Source organism: Cynocephalus volans, chromosome 3 (assembly GCF_027409185.1).
Source record: "Cynocephalus volans isolate mCynVol1 chromosome 3, mCynVol1.pri, whole genome shotgun sequence".
Classification (NCBI taxonomy): domain Eukaryota; kingdom Metazoa; phylum Chordata; class Mammalia; order Dermoptera; family Cynocephalidae; genus Cynocephalus; species Cynocephalus volans.
In genome coordinates this window covers 1,877,991-1,890,504 of record NC_084462.1, presented here as the reverse complement: position 1 = coordinate 1,890,504, position 12,514 = coordinate 1,877,991, and the positions used below count along the sequence as shown (strand labels likewise).

Below are 12,514 nucleotides of genomic sequence, written 5' to 3'. Positions count from 1 at the left end.
CTTACCCCGAAGGCGCCTTTCCTCGCTCGTTCTGGCTCCGTGGTTTCAAATCTCTCCTTCCAGGGATTGATTGGAGTGGACAGTTCAACTTCTTACTTTCTTGTGGTTTTGAGCACCTCCCTCCTCTCCTTTAGCCCCAGGGGCTCTCAGGCTAACCCTGCAATCACTCAACTTCCCTCTTCTTTCAGAAAAACTCAAGGTCCTCCTCTAGAATTTCCACATCTCTCCCAACTCTATTCCGCACTTTCCAGGTTGGTTTAATTAATCACCCATCCCCGCCATTCCAGGGATAGATTCTCACCAGCGTTTCTGAGGGAAGATGGCAGTTTCAAGCTTCCCCTACCTCTCCCCCACCAGCAGATTCTGCGGAGGCGCCACATTCCCCCAGACCTCCCTCGCTTAGCACAATGTCTAGGGAAACAAACAAAATGGCGGTTTTAAAATATGCCTCTCTCCACTCCATGCACTTTTTCTGACACGGTTTTCAGGTCTAGATAGTGGCTGCTCCAGTTCATTAACTCAGTGGTTTGAAGCCACCGCCACTGAACTTCCCCATGGTGGGTTCAAGATGCCCCTCTTATCTCCAGTTCCTTGCACTTTAATCTTCTGGGCGGTTTCAAACTACCCTCGGTTTCTCAGTTGTGTCCCTCAGGGGCTAAGTGACTCAAAATCTGGGATCCTTCCTCTCTCAGACACCCCTCTTTCAGCTTAGAATTTGAGGAACATGTATAGGAGAAGTCACAGAATCCCAGGAAAGGGAACGGGGCTGAGGGAGAAGGGTGTTTTGCCTGGGGCAGGGTTGTATCTTTGTGTCTCCGTCTTGTGGTGGTAAATTCTGCCCTGCCCCACTCCCAATAAAATGCTTTTGTGTACAGACTCAACTGTTGTTGGCTGAGGGAGTCACAGGAATCCTGACCCGGATCTCAGCCCTCAGCCCCTTCCTCTCTCAGACTCAGCAGTCTCAGCCCCCTCCCAGCCCAGGACTCAAGCCAGAGGAGGTGTCTAGCCGTGGGAACACGTGATTTATTCAGCCTCACACCGTGTCCTCTGATTACAGAGAAAGCATCTGTGTGTTAGGCCCTCTATCTGAGAGGAGTACTATGTAGCAAAGCATGCCAGGAGGACAGGACCCTTGGGTCCTCCCTTCCTCTGGGGATACGCAGGTCTGGCGACCCCGGGTGGGGCTCACACGAAGTTGTTGGGGAGAGTGGCGGGGGACAGTGCCTCCAAGCGCTGGGGGCGGCCCCCGCGAGGCGGCGGGGGCAGCTTGGGTGGCAGCGGGGGTGTGGGTGGCGGCTGCTTGGTGGCGATGTGCGAAGGGACCCAGGCATCCGATGCATAAAAGTAGAGGTCGTAGGGGTCCTTCGGGGCGTCCAAATGCACAACTGTGGGAGCAAAGGGCCGGGATCACGTCCAGGCTGACAGGGGTCCTGTGCCCCCTGCTGGGCCGCTGGCCTATGAAGAGGCCGGAGAGAGGATTCCCACCATCCATTTGAACTGGGTATCGAGGAAAGGGTGAGGGCTCTTGAATAAACGAGTAGGCGTGGAGTCCATGTAGCAGGGGCGGGGCCTGCCACGGAGGGGCGGGGCCTGCCACGGAGGAGGCGGGGCCTGCCATGGAGGGGGCGGGGAATCCGGGGCCCCGAGCTGCGCCCAGGAAGGGAAAAGCACAGGGCTCGTAGGGACCCGTGGCTCTGGGCCTGATGCGGCTCCCAGCTGACCTGGGGGCGGAAGTGGATGTGTGTGTGTGACATTTCAAGCGATTTGTGGGCAGGACGTGACCATAGAGGGGTCAGGGCTTTTGTTTACCTTGGCTAGGGACCTGTACTCTTTTGCAAGGTGCCCTAAAGTGCTGGGCGAGAGCAGGTTAAGGAAACGCGCAGGTACTCAAGGGGCGGGGCGCTCACCCTGTTCATCTCCGTTGTCCGGAAGCCGGTGGTGCGCGAAGGGCCGGTGTCGAGCTGCCCGGCGGTAGAGACACCACAGCAGAAGGAAGATGCCGATCAGCAGCCCGGTGCCCGCAAAGAACAGGCACAGCGCCCCGCCTGCAGCGCCGCGAGGGCGCCCCACCACAGTCACGCCTGGAGGGGGAGACAAGCCATCTAAGCTCCTAGCCGCTCCTCCCTAAGACCCGGAAATCCAGACCCCGGCTCCTCCTCCCTCAGACCCAAGAGTCCGGCTCCCGCCCCTCACCGGTCTCCTTCACTCGTTCCACCACGATGATGGTGTTGACTCTCTCACCTCGGCTGCGCCGCTGGGGGGCTCGCGGAGCGGCAGGGTCCAGCTCATTGGGGGGCCCCGGAGGAGCAGGGGGCCCTGCAATCCGGGATGAGGGAGGAGGGGCGACAGGCCCTTTAGGGCCAGAGTTCTGGGAGGCCTTCAGCTCAATGGTCCCTGGAGGCTCTGAGGTGGGCAATTTAGGGGAGTCAGGCTGGGTGGCTGGAAGGGTTTCTAGTTTGGGATTCAGAGGCAACTCATTTAGGGCAGTAGCTTCATCCTTGAAGGGTGCAGGCGCTTCTGGGTAAAGAGTAGTGGAGATTTCAGGGTCAGAGGTCATGGGGATCACGGTTGCATCTTGGTAGTGGGTTGTGGGGAATTCTGTTTGGGGAATTTTATTGGGGCTGGGGTTGTGAGTCACATGGGATTCAAGGTGGGGGCTTTCAGTAGGGTCAGGATGGAGGGTCTGGGGTAATGCAGTGTTTGGGGACTCAGTAATGTCAGGGTCATGGGTTTCTGGAGATTTGGGGTCAAGGGTTTTGGTGGGGTCAGGATTTGCGGTCTCATGGGTTTCTGTATGTGAGATTTCAGTGGCGTTAAGTTTGGGAATCTCTGGGGATTCTTGGTGTGTAGTTAACATAAGGTCAATGTTTGGGGTCTCAGGAAATTCTGGGTGTGAAGTTTTGGAGGGATTGGGTTTGGGGGTCTCAGGAAATCCTGGGTGTGGAATTTCAGTTGGGTCATATTTGGAGGTCTCAGAAAATTCTGTGTGTGTCATTTTGGAGGGGTTAGTTTTTGCAGTGTCCACAGATTCTGATATTGAGGTTGTGAGTGGGTCAGGCTTGGGGGTCCCAGGAGACTTTGGATGTGTCCTTTCTGGGAGGTCAGAGTTAGGGATTTCAGTGAAGTCAAGGGGGGAGGTCTCAGGGGAAACTGCATGAGGTGTCTTGGAGGGCTCAAGATGAGAAGTCTCAGGGAATTCTGGGTGAGGCCGATCTCTAGTGGAATTTTCAGTAGCACAAGGGGAGGTTTTGAAGGGGTGGCCCATCCCCGGGAAGTCGGAGCCCGAAGGCGGAGAGGCCGAGGGGGCAGCCTTGGAACCCAGCCAGGCGAGGAGGAAGACGAGGAGGAACAGGATCGGGCTGGACGGTTTCATAGCTCTGGGAGATGCCTACAGCTGCGGGGGGAGCGGGAAGAAAGGGGTTAAGGCCCAAGGCTTCCTGGAGCCCATCCACTCCCGTAGACCATGCCCACTGCCCCTGGTGGACCACTTCTGGGGCCGAGCTTGGCTCCAGGGAAAGGAGAAGAACCCGGTTAAAAATCCCCAAAGGCTGTGAAGGAGTAGAAGCAGTAACTAAGGGAGACTGAGGTGCGGGGCTTCTTGGGAGTCACAGTGAATTCCCCTATCTCTTTCCCTGAGGGGTCCTAGAAAAATTGGGAAAGAATGACACCTTTTCATGTCCCCAGTCCTCCTCAACTACGATTTTAGAGGGTGTCAGACCTCCGAGGAGACACGGGATCGCCTGCCTCTATGAGGGCCCCTGGGACACCTTGGTTCAACAGTTGTTTACACTAGAGGAGGCTCAGAAGGAACGGTAGGGGGCTGGGCTCCTTGTTCTGAGGGAGGAGGGAGACTCTTGGGTCCTGGGCAAGAAGGTTACTGGGGGTTCTGTCTGAGGGGGTGTGAGGAGGCTGAGGGTGTAAATTTCTGGTTCGTTGGAGAGGAGAAGGCTGGAAATTCGATGCCTGGAATTTTGAGGGAGCGAGGCTTGGGGGGCTGGATTACAGGGGAGAGAAGAGATGAGGATCTTGAACTATTGGATTTAGGGACTGGGAGTCCTAACCCCTGGGTCCTTTAGAAATAGAGGCTGGGAGCTAGCTTGGATTCCTCAGCGTGGAGCAGGGGCCAGAGAGGGATTCAGGGAGGAGAGAGCTGTGGGGCCATTCTCAGGTTTCTGTTTATAGAGAATGGAGCTGGATTCCAGCATCTCAGGGGCTGGTCTGGGCAGAGATGCATAGGTCTGTGGTCAGGTGGAGGTGGAAGAGGCAGAAGCCTAGATGGGTCACTTGGGGTCCTGGGGCTTCTTACCTGCTCAGTGGTGTCCAGGATAACAGCAGGTGAGCAGAGGTGGATGCAAAGACTGGTGAACACTGCACAATGGCTCTGAATGGGGTGGAGGGTGGCAGGGTCCCAGGGGCACAGAGGTGACACACCTGCCCCCTCCCCAGGGATCCTGGGAGCCTAGCAACAGGCTTAGGCTCTTAAAGGAGCAGAGATAAAAGATATTGTCTCTGGGTGTTACGGGGTGGGGAGCAAAGTAGTTGGGAACTGGATGATCTGGTGGGGGTATTTGGCCCAACCAAACTATCTTTCCTTTGAAACCAGGGGTCCTGGCCCCCCACCCTCCCCTCTCCTACCTCCAAACCCGAGTCTAGATCCCTGGTACTTTCTTACTTCAACTCCCTGGAGTCAAGGCCCCAGTTCCGTCATGTCAGGTCCAGGAGTCCAGGCTTGTAGCTCCTTCCTTACTCAGATTTAGGAATCCAGGCCCCCAGCCCCTCCTCTCCCAGAACCCAGGAGTCTGGGTCCCTGTCCCATCTACTCTTACACCTAGGAGCCCAAGCTCTGGCCCCTCCTCTCTGGGGAGTCCAGGTTCCCATGTTCCAGGTTACTGCTGCCCTTTAGTACCACCAACCTTTGCCTCCCTCCCCACTGTGTGTAGATGGCTCCCTCTTAAGAGTTAGTGTGGGAGGCATTGGGTTTTATCTTCACAACACACCCAAAATCCTCCCCGGGAAGGACTTAGACACATCTACAGGATAGCTCAGGGTCTTTGTATGCCTTGTCCCTCTTCATGGTATCTCTAAGCTTTTTCTGATTTTGCCAGTCACTTTGTCTGTTTTTACACTCCTACTACACATACCTTTTACCTTCTCTTGCCTTTTCTCCCTGCCCTGCAGCTCTCCTCCCTGTCCCCCCACCTCTACCCTCCTGCCCACCTCAGGCTGAGGAGTCCAACCCCCCAGCCTCTATTTCTGAAGGACCTAGGACTCAGGATTCCCAATCCCTGAATCCAATGGTTCAAGATCCCCATCTCCTTTCTCCCCTGTAATCCAGCCCTCTAAGCCTTTCTCCCTCAAAATTCTAGGCATGTACTTCCAGGCTTCTCCTCTCTAAAGAACCAGGAATTTACACCCTCAGCCCCCTCACACCCCCTCAGACTCAAGAGTCTGAACCCTCAGCAACCTTCTTGCCCAGGACCCAAGGAGTCCAGATCCAGGAGACCAGCCCCCAAACGTTCACTCTATCTTTTCTGCTTCTCTTCCTGCTGGATTTATCTCTGGTCATCTCTGTCCTGGCCTGTTGTTCTTCCATCTTCTGTCTGTCTTTCTTTCTTTTTCTTTTAAAGATGACCGGTAAGGGGATCCTAACCCTTGACTTGGTGTTGTCAGCACCACGCTCTCCCAAGTGAGCCGCGGGCCGGCCCATCTCCTGTCTTTCTGAGAGCCTTTTACCTCAACTCTCCACCTTGATCTGGCTCTGTCAGTCTCTCTCTCTTCTCTCTACCCTCCTTTTCCTTCCTTCTTTCCTCTGTTACTCCTTTTCTTCCTCTCCTTCTCTCCCTCAGTCACTCTCTGTCTTTGTCCTTCCTTCTCATGGTTGTTTCTTCCCTTTGTGTCTCTGTTTCTCCTCATCAGTCTCTCCTTTCTGTTGCTTTCCCTGTCTCGCCTTCTCTCTCTGTGTCTCTGTCTTCTGCTTTGGTAGTCCCTCTGCCAGTCTCTATTTTTATCCCTCTGACACACCCCCTGTGTCCACCGCTCTGTCTGTCTGTCTCTCCCCCTCCCTCTTCTCTGCAGGTCTCAGCTCTTGGTCCCAATTAGTTGGTGGCCGCCAAAGCAGCCGCAGGGCCCCCACCCCCGGCTCCTCATTACCGCTGGCAGCTCCTAATGAGCCTGGGGGGAAGGCTGACCCCGCGCCCCTGGCCCCCCGGCCTGCGTCACTGCCCGCTGCGGGGGTTGTGGAAGCGATATAACGGGGCTGCCAGCGTCACTGCCCCAAACCACTGCGCGGTAGGGGGCCCTGCAGGAGGCGCTGGGGTTGGGTGTATCGTGAGGTCTGTGGTTCCGAGCCGGGATACGGGCCTCACTGAGCCCTTTTCTCTCTCTCCACAGGTGATGGAGACCTGCCAGGTGTCCAGGAGCTCCCGGCAGCTGCTGCTGCTGCTGCTGCTGCTGCTCGTGCCCTGGGGCATCCGCACTGCCTCAGGAGTCGCCCTGGCCCCCGCAGCCGGGGTCTTCAGGTAGGAGCCAGGCCCAGGACTCCCAGGAAGGGGTGGGACTTGGAGAGCTGGGAAGAGGCCCAGAGAGAAAGAAGAACAGAGACTCAGAAAGGGAAACAAAGACCCAAAGAAAGGGGACGGAAACCTAGAGAGAAGGACGGAGGCTGGGTGCAGGGGCAGCCGGGGAGGTGGAGTGGTGGACAGAGAATCAATAAGAGAAAGATATACAAAAAGAGATTCTGGGAAAGGTATGCTGAGACTTGAAAGGAGTCGATGCACAAACGGATTCATTCTTTGAGCAAGGTTTATCGAGTTCTTGATGTGTGCCAGGCGTGCGCCGAGCGCTGCGGGCAGACAAGTGCATCAGACTCGGTCTGGTACTCAAGGAGTTTCGAACCTGGTGAGCAGAAGGACTGAGACCCACACACAAAGAAAGACGGGGGCAGAGAGATCGATCCACACTCCGCAGACGGCGCAATAACAGGGCTTTGAGTTAGACTGCGGGGAGGGTAGACGGCGGCGGCCGGGGGCCTGGACGCGCAGTAACCGCGTCTCTTGGTCTGCCCACAGCCTCCGCACCCCCGGCCGGGTCTGGCCGGGTCCAGCCACCCGCCTATCGCGGCGGAGCCTGGCGCTGGCGGACGACGCGGCCTTCCGGGAGCGCGCGCGGCTGCTGGCTGCTCTCGAGCGCCGCCACTGGCTGAACTCGTACATGCACAAGCTGCTGGTGGTGGATGCGCCCTGAGCGCCCCTCCTGTCCCCACCTTAATAAAGACCCTGCCGTGCGCTCCCGACTGCGCCTCCTTCCTGCACTCCCCGGGGGGGGGGGGAGGGGACGCGGGCAGAGGAACAGGAGCGGGGAGAGGGGGTTGGGGGCTGGAGAATCCTTGGGCTTTGGGGTGGGGGTTGGGGACACAGGCTCTTAGATCTCAAAATGTAGTCTGTGGTCTAAAACTCCAGAGCTGAGAGAGATGTAAAGATCACGGACTCTGGCGTGAGAGGCACCCAGTTTCCAAGCCCAGTCTCCCCCAGACCTAGCTGTGTGATATCAGGAAGGGCTTCTTAACCTTTCTGCGCGTCCTTTCGCTTATCTTTCATGAGGATTAAATCAGATAACACCATGAGAAGACTTCAGCTCAGCGCCCAGCATGTTGCAAAAAGCTTTTATTAGGGAAGGGTTTCCTCTTCTCTCGCAGCAGCTTCCAGTAGTTGTTTCAGGAGGGTTTTTTGCTTCAGGGTTTTTTGACTGAGCCCTGGCGAGAGACCATCGGGGCGCCAGGCTGGGGAGGGAGTAGCGGAGAGAGGACCAAGGAGTCAGGCTCCGGAAGGGACTAGGAGGGGGCGGGGACACCTGGGCCGCAGGTGAAGCGAGGAAGCAGCCAGTCAGAATCTACCTCTCTCCCTGGAGGCCGGGCCAGCCCTTCAGCCCCGCCCCTCAACGGTGACCAAGGCAATTCACTCCCAGCTGCACCCAAAGGGCTCTGAACTGCGCGCCCTGCGCTTAGCTCGTGCGGACCGCGCTCTGATTGGTCTAGAGGAGAGGGTGGAGCCGGGCTCATCCGATAGGGGAGAGGGGGCGGGGCTGGCGCGTGCTGGTTGACAAGATCTCTCTGAATTTGCATTTTCGGAGGCCCGCCGAGCCTTAATTGGCCCTTCGGATGTGAGGGCGGGACTGTTTCTCAGTGTCATTCAGAAACGTTCAATGACGAAGGAATAACCGTATTCCTCAAAGCCATCTGGGGTTGGCCAAATTTTACAAATAAAGAAACAAGACTCTGAAAATTGAGAGCGATGTCCCCAAGTTGTCAGCGCTAGTACGGGATACAGGGTACCTAGAACCCAAACCTGTGCAACTTCAAAAGTCTAGGCTTTTCCAGTACTGTCATGGAGAAGTGCGGTTAAAATGTTAATGAACAGTTGGTATATGCCAGGCACTCTTCTAAATGCTGTGCTTGAATTGGCTCTTTTAATCTCTCTCTTTTTTTTTTTTTTTAAAGATGACCGGTAAGGGGATCTCAACCCTTGGTTTAGTGAGCCAGCCGGCCATCCCTACATAGGATCCGAACCCGCGGCCTTGGCGTTATCAGCACCCACGGGCCGGCCCGTCTCTTTTAATCTCAAGACAACTTCATGAGGAGCCTCCTCCTCTGTTTGCTGGAGGGCCTGGTACTTGCATACTGGCCTAGGCTCTTCCATACTCTACTTTCTCGAAGATCCCGTTTCTGGCGTTTGAAGCTTTTCACAAAATGTTGCCTACAACCCCTTCTCTCCTCATTCTACTCCCAGGACTACGCAGCAATGTCCACAGCTTCCATCATCATCTGCCGTTGACAATACCCAAACCCCTTCTTCAGACCAGGAGCTCAAAGTTCAGGGCTCAGGGGTCCAGCCACCAAACCACCTCCAAGTTTTCCCTCAAAACCACTCCTTCTCATGGGTTCCACACCTTGGCAATAGCTCCACTGTCTACCAGCCACCAGGACAAATCCCAGGTGCTGTCCTTGCCCCTTCCCTCTTCACCCTCTTTCATAGCCTGTCAGTTTCCAGCCCTGTCCCTGCTGCCCTGCCTCTCTCTGCCCTTCCCCTCCTCCCCATCCACACACCCGGCCCAGCTCAGGTCTCATCCTCTCCAACTTGGACTAGACTCCTCCCCACCTCCTGGCCGGCAGTCTCACCCTCTTCATTCATCCACTATACAGGCCCCAAAAGGTCTTTTTCCCATCCAGAATTGGATCTGCCTTCCCCTGCTCACAGACCTTTCATGGGCACTTGGAATTAAAGTTCAAATAGGTGTTCAAAACCCTGCAAGGGTTCTTGCACACCTCTCCATCTTATTTCCCACCACTCTGCAGTCTCTAATCCTTCCCTGTCTCCAAATCTCTGTTTTTTTGTTAATCCCAGCAACAGGGTGCTGCCTATGGCCCTCCAAACACATTGGTCTCTTCCCAGCTACCTGCTCTGCACACGTACTCTGTTTCCTCTGCTTGTGACATCCTCCCCTGGCCCCTGCTCACTGCCCAACCCTTACCCATCTTTCAAGACAAAACGCAGATGTTAAATATCTGAAAAGAATTCCCTGACCTCCAGGCTGGGTTAGTGCCTTTTCTGGGTTCCCACGGAGCCTGCAGCTGCTTCTATCACTATCTGTCTTTAAAAAGGTCTAATTTTGGGCTGGCCCATGGCTCACTCAGGAGAGTGCGGTGCTGGTAACACCAAGGCCATGGGTTTGCATCCCATATAGGGATGGCCGGTTAGCTCACTGGGTGAGCATAGTGCTGACAACACCAAGTCAAGGGTTAAGATCCCCTTACCGGTCATTAAAAAAAATGGTCTAATTTTATCCCTCCCTTGCTCAAAAGTCTCCCTAGGAAGCCTCTGGATTGCTAAAACTGTTCTATATCTCGACTTGGGTTGTGGTTTCATGGATATATACATAAGCAAAAATCCATCCAGCTGATACTTAAGGTTTGCCCACTTATCTGTATGTAAGTTATGCCTAATTAAAATGTAAATAAAAATATAAACTAGCAATAAAACCTCCTAAAGCCCCCATCCTCCTCTGGAGTAAATCAGAACTCCTCAACCTGGCATTGGAAGTCCTGTTTTCCTCTATAGCTTCATTTTCTAAGGTCTTATAAGCTGTGGCAAACAAATGATCAGTGTTTGTTAAATGAATGATGGCACACGGGTGTATTTCCTGCTCGCCATTTGCATTGTAGTGGACATCTCTGGTTTGTGTCTGGCTCACATCCCTTTCCCCCTTTTTCTGTCAATAGTGTCTCTGCTGCCTTTGAGGAATGCTTGTGCTCGTTGTGGCTCTGATGGCACTGTCATTCTTGTGATCCTTCTCCTTGGCAACAGGGATGAGCATGAGATCTGTGCACGACCCATCATAGCAGCCCATCCCCCTGGAAGCATGAAGAAACTTCACCTCCTTTTACTCTCCTACTTGAAGATGGGGCCATGTCTCCCTTCTGTCTTGGAGACAAGGAAGGATGTTAACTGCTAGGCTGCCACAAACAACAAATGGCCACTGTGTGAGTTTAGTTGCTAGACTCCACTCAGACTGTGAGTTTGAGTCCCAGCTCTTGCAATTTTTCGCCGTGACAGCTAGGTCAAGTTTTTTAACTTCTCTGTGCTTCAGTTTTTGCCTTTTTTTTTTGTCTTTTAGTTTTTTTGTGAGTGCTTCAGTTTTTCATCTGTAAAGCTGTAATAGTACCTATCTCTTTGGGTTGAGGTGAGGATTAAATAAATATCTGAAAGTGCTTAGAACAGTACTCTCCTGCCTTGGGGCAAGCCTTTCTATGTGCCAGCTCTTGTCACTTACATAGGAGTGCCAGAGCCCAGGCATACTGGATCTTCTCAGCAATGCTATGAGGTAGACAAAGCTTGGAACATTCCCTGTACAACTCCAGTACCATGGACTGCATACAGGACACATAGTAAGTGCCCAATAATATAATTTTTAGGACTAGGGTGGGGTTCTCCATCTCCTTCTACACCCCTCTTGTCTACTCAGGCTTACTCCAGGAGAGAGGGAGCTTATAACATAGTAATGCATTAAGGCTAAGACATGAAGATGGTTAATATTAATAAGAGTGAGGGGTTTTGGCCTTGAATACATTTTAAAGGAGATAAAAGATTGCCCATTACTGACTTGGGATGGCTCCTACCCATGGGGTGGTGGCAGGATGAACCCTGTAGTGGGGCAAGGTAGAGATGTAGACAAGGTAGGAAGGAGAGAGAGATCAGGGAGAAGAGGTGTCCAGGAGTCTTTCAAAGCAGCCTGGCAATACAAACTGAGGCAGGAACCTGAGAGGCTGCAAACTGGTGGTCTGTAGGTGGCCCCCAAAAGTGTTTTGTTGGGTCCATGCCCTGCAGTGTTTTTCCATAATTTGAATGAGTTGCTGTGGCAAGGCACTATATCTGCCTTTCCAAAATGCACCCTTACTAACAAATTCTGTCTGTGCAGCAATGTGCCTAATCCCAGGAGAGGCACTTGGCTTCCCAGGTCTGCCAGCCTTCCTTGCATCTTGGAATGGTCATGCCAAACAGTTTGGTCAAAGTGATATAAACACAAGTCTGCTGGTGGCTCTGGGAAGGCTACTGCTTTTCTTTATAGAAAGGAAGGAACATGTCCTTTTCTCCTTGCAGTTGTGACGTAGGAAGCTACAACCACTGCCATCCCCTGAACATAAGAGAAGGGCCAGAAGAATCAATGTTGGAGTGAGCAGGACTGAAGCCATGTTGGTACCTAAAACTGCATGGGTTCTAAAAGACTGTTAAAAGATACAGTTTTTTTTTTCTTGGCATGCATTTCTCTGAGTTCCTTCTTTTCCCATGGTTATTTAATATTTTGAACCTTAGTTATGGAGCAAGATGACATTATTTACATGAATGTAAAGTTGTTTTCCAGCCAGCCTGAAGCTGTAGACTTGCACGTACTATCCAGACACTGGGAAACCAAGGAAGACATCAATAAAGCTATGCTGATTCCACTCCTCCAGCAGGACCATGAGATGACAGGACAGGAGCAGAAACAAGATGGAGTCTTGGCAAGACTTTGCACCTGAGACCTTGCATGAAGCCCTTGCTGCTCATGTGCCCCTCCTTCCTGCTTTTCATTTCCCACGTTTCATTCTCTCATCCCCCTCTTTAAAAACCCCTCGGTAAGCCTGAGTCATTGAAATGGCTTTAGCCTGGCCATTCTCCTTCAGGTTTACTGGAGAGATGGGTTAGCCTAACATCTCTACTCATGTCACTGGTATTTCTGAATAAAAGCTCACTTCCATTTTCACCAGCATTTGACTCTTAGGTTGTTTTATTTTTTTGTCTGGGGGCAGGCAGCCAGACCTGTATGGCTGGTATCAAATTTTGTGGAGCCTCAGCCAGGAGCTGAGTGTGTCCTGTGACAAGAGGGACCCTTGATCTGAGGCTGCTGAGACTGAGCTGGGGGCCCACAGCTACACTCCTCCAGACTTGTTTTGTGAGGAAAATAATCCTTAGTGCTCAATCCA

General features: G+C 53.4%; 2 protein-coding genes across 2 annotated transcripts; one reads left to right on the top strand and one right to left on the bottom strand.

Annotated features, from left to right (window-relative positions):
• Positions 1-1,185: 1,185 nt before the first annotated feature.
• GFY (golgi associated olfactory signaling regulator) lies at positions 1,186-3,373 on the bottom strand. Its single transcript, XM_063088671.1, has 3 exons — positions 2,194-3,373; positions 1,908-2,081; positions 1,186-1,385 (listed from the first exon to the last, which is right to left on the bottom strand). Exons 1-3 carry the CDS (start codon positions 3,371-3,373, stop codon positions 1,186-1,188), a joined length of 1,554 nt encoding a protein of 517 aa, XP_062944741.1.
• Positions 3,374-6,086: 2,713 nt separating this feature from the next.
• PTH2 (parathyroid hormone 2) lies at positions 6,087-7,242 on the top strand. The gene is made up of 3 exons (XM_063088430.1): positions 6,087-6,288; positions 6,391-6,518; positions 7,068-7,242. The coding sequence occupies exons 1-3, from the start codon at positions 6,166-6,168 to the stop codon at positions 7,240-7,242; spliced, it is 426 nt and encodes a 141-aa protein (XP_062944500.1). The 5' UTR covers positions 6,087-6,165.
• The last annotated feature ends 5,272 nt before the right edge of the window (positions 7,243-12,514 follow it).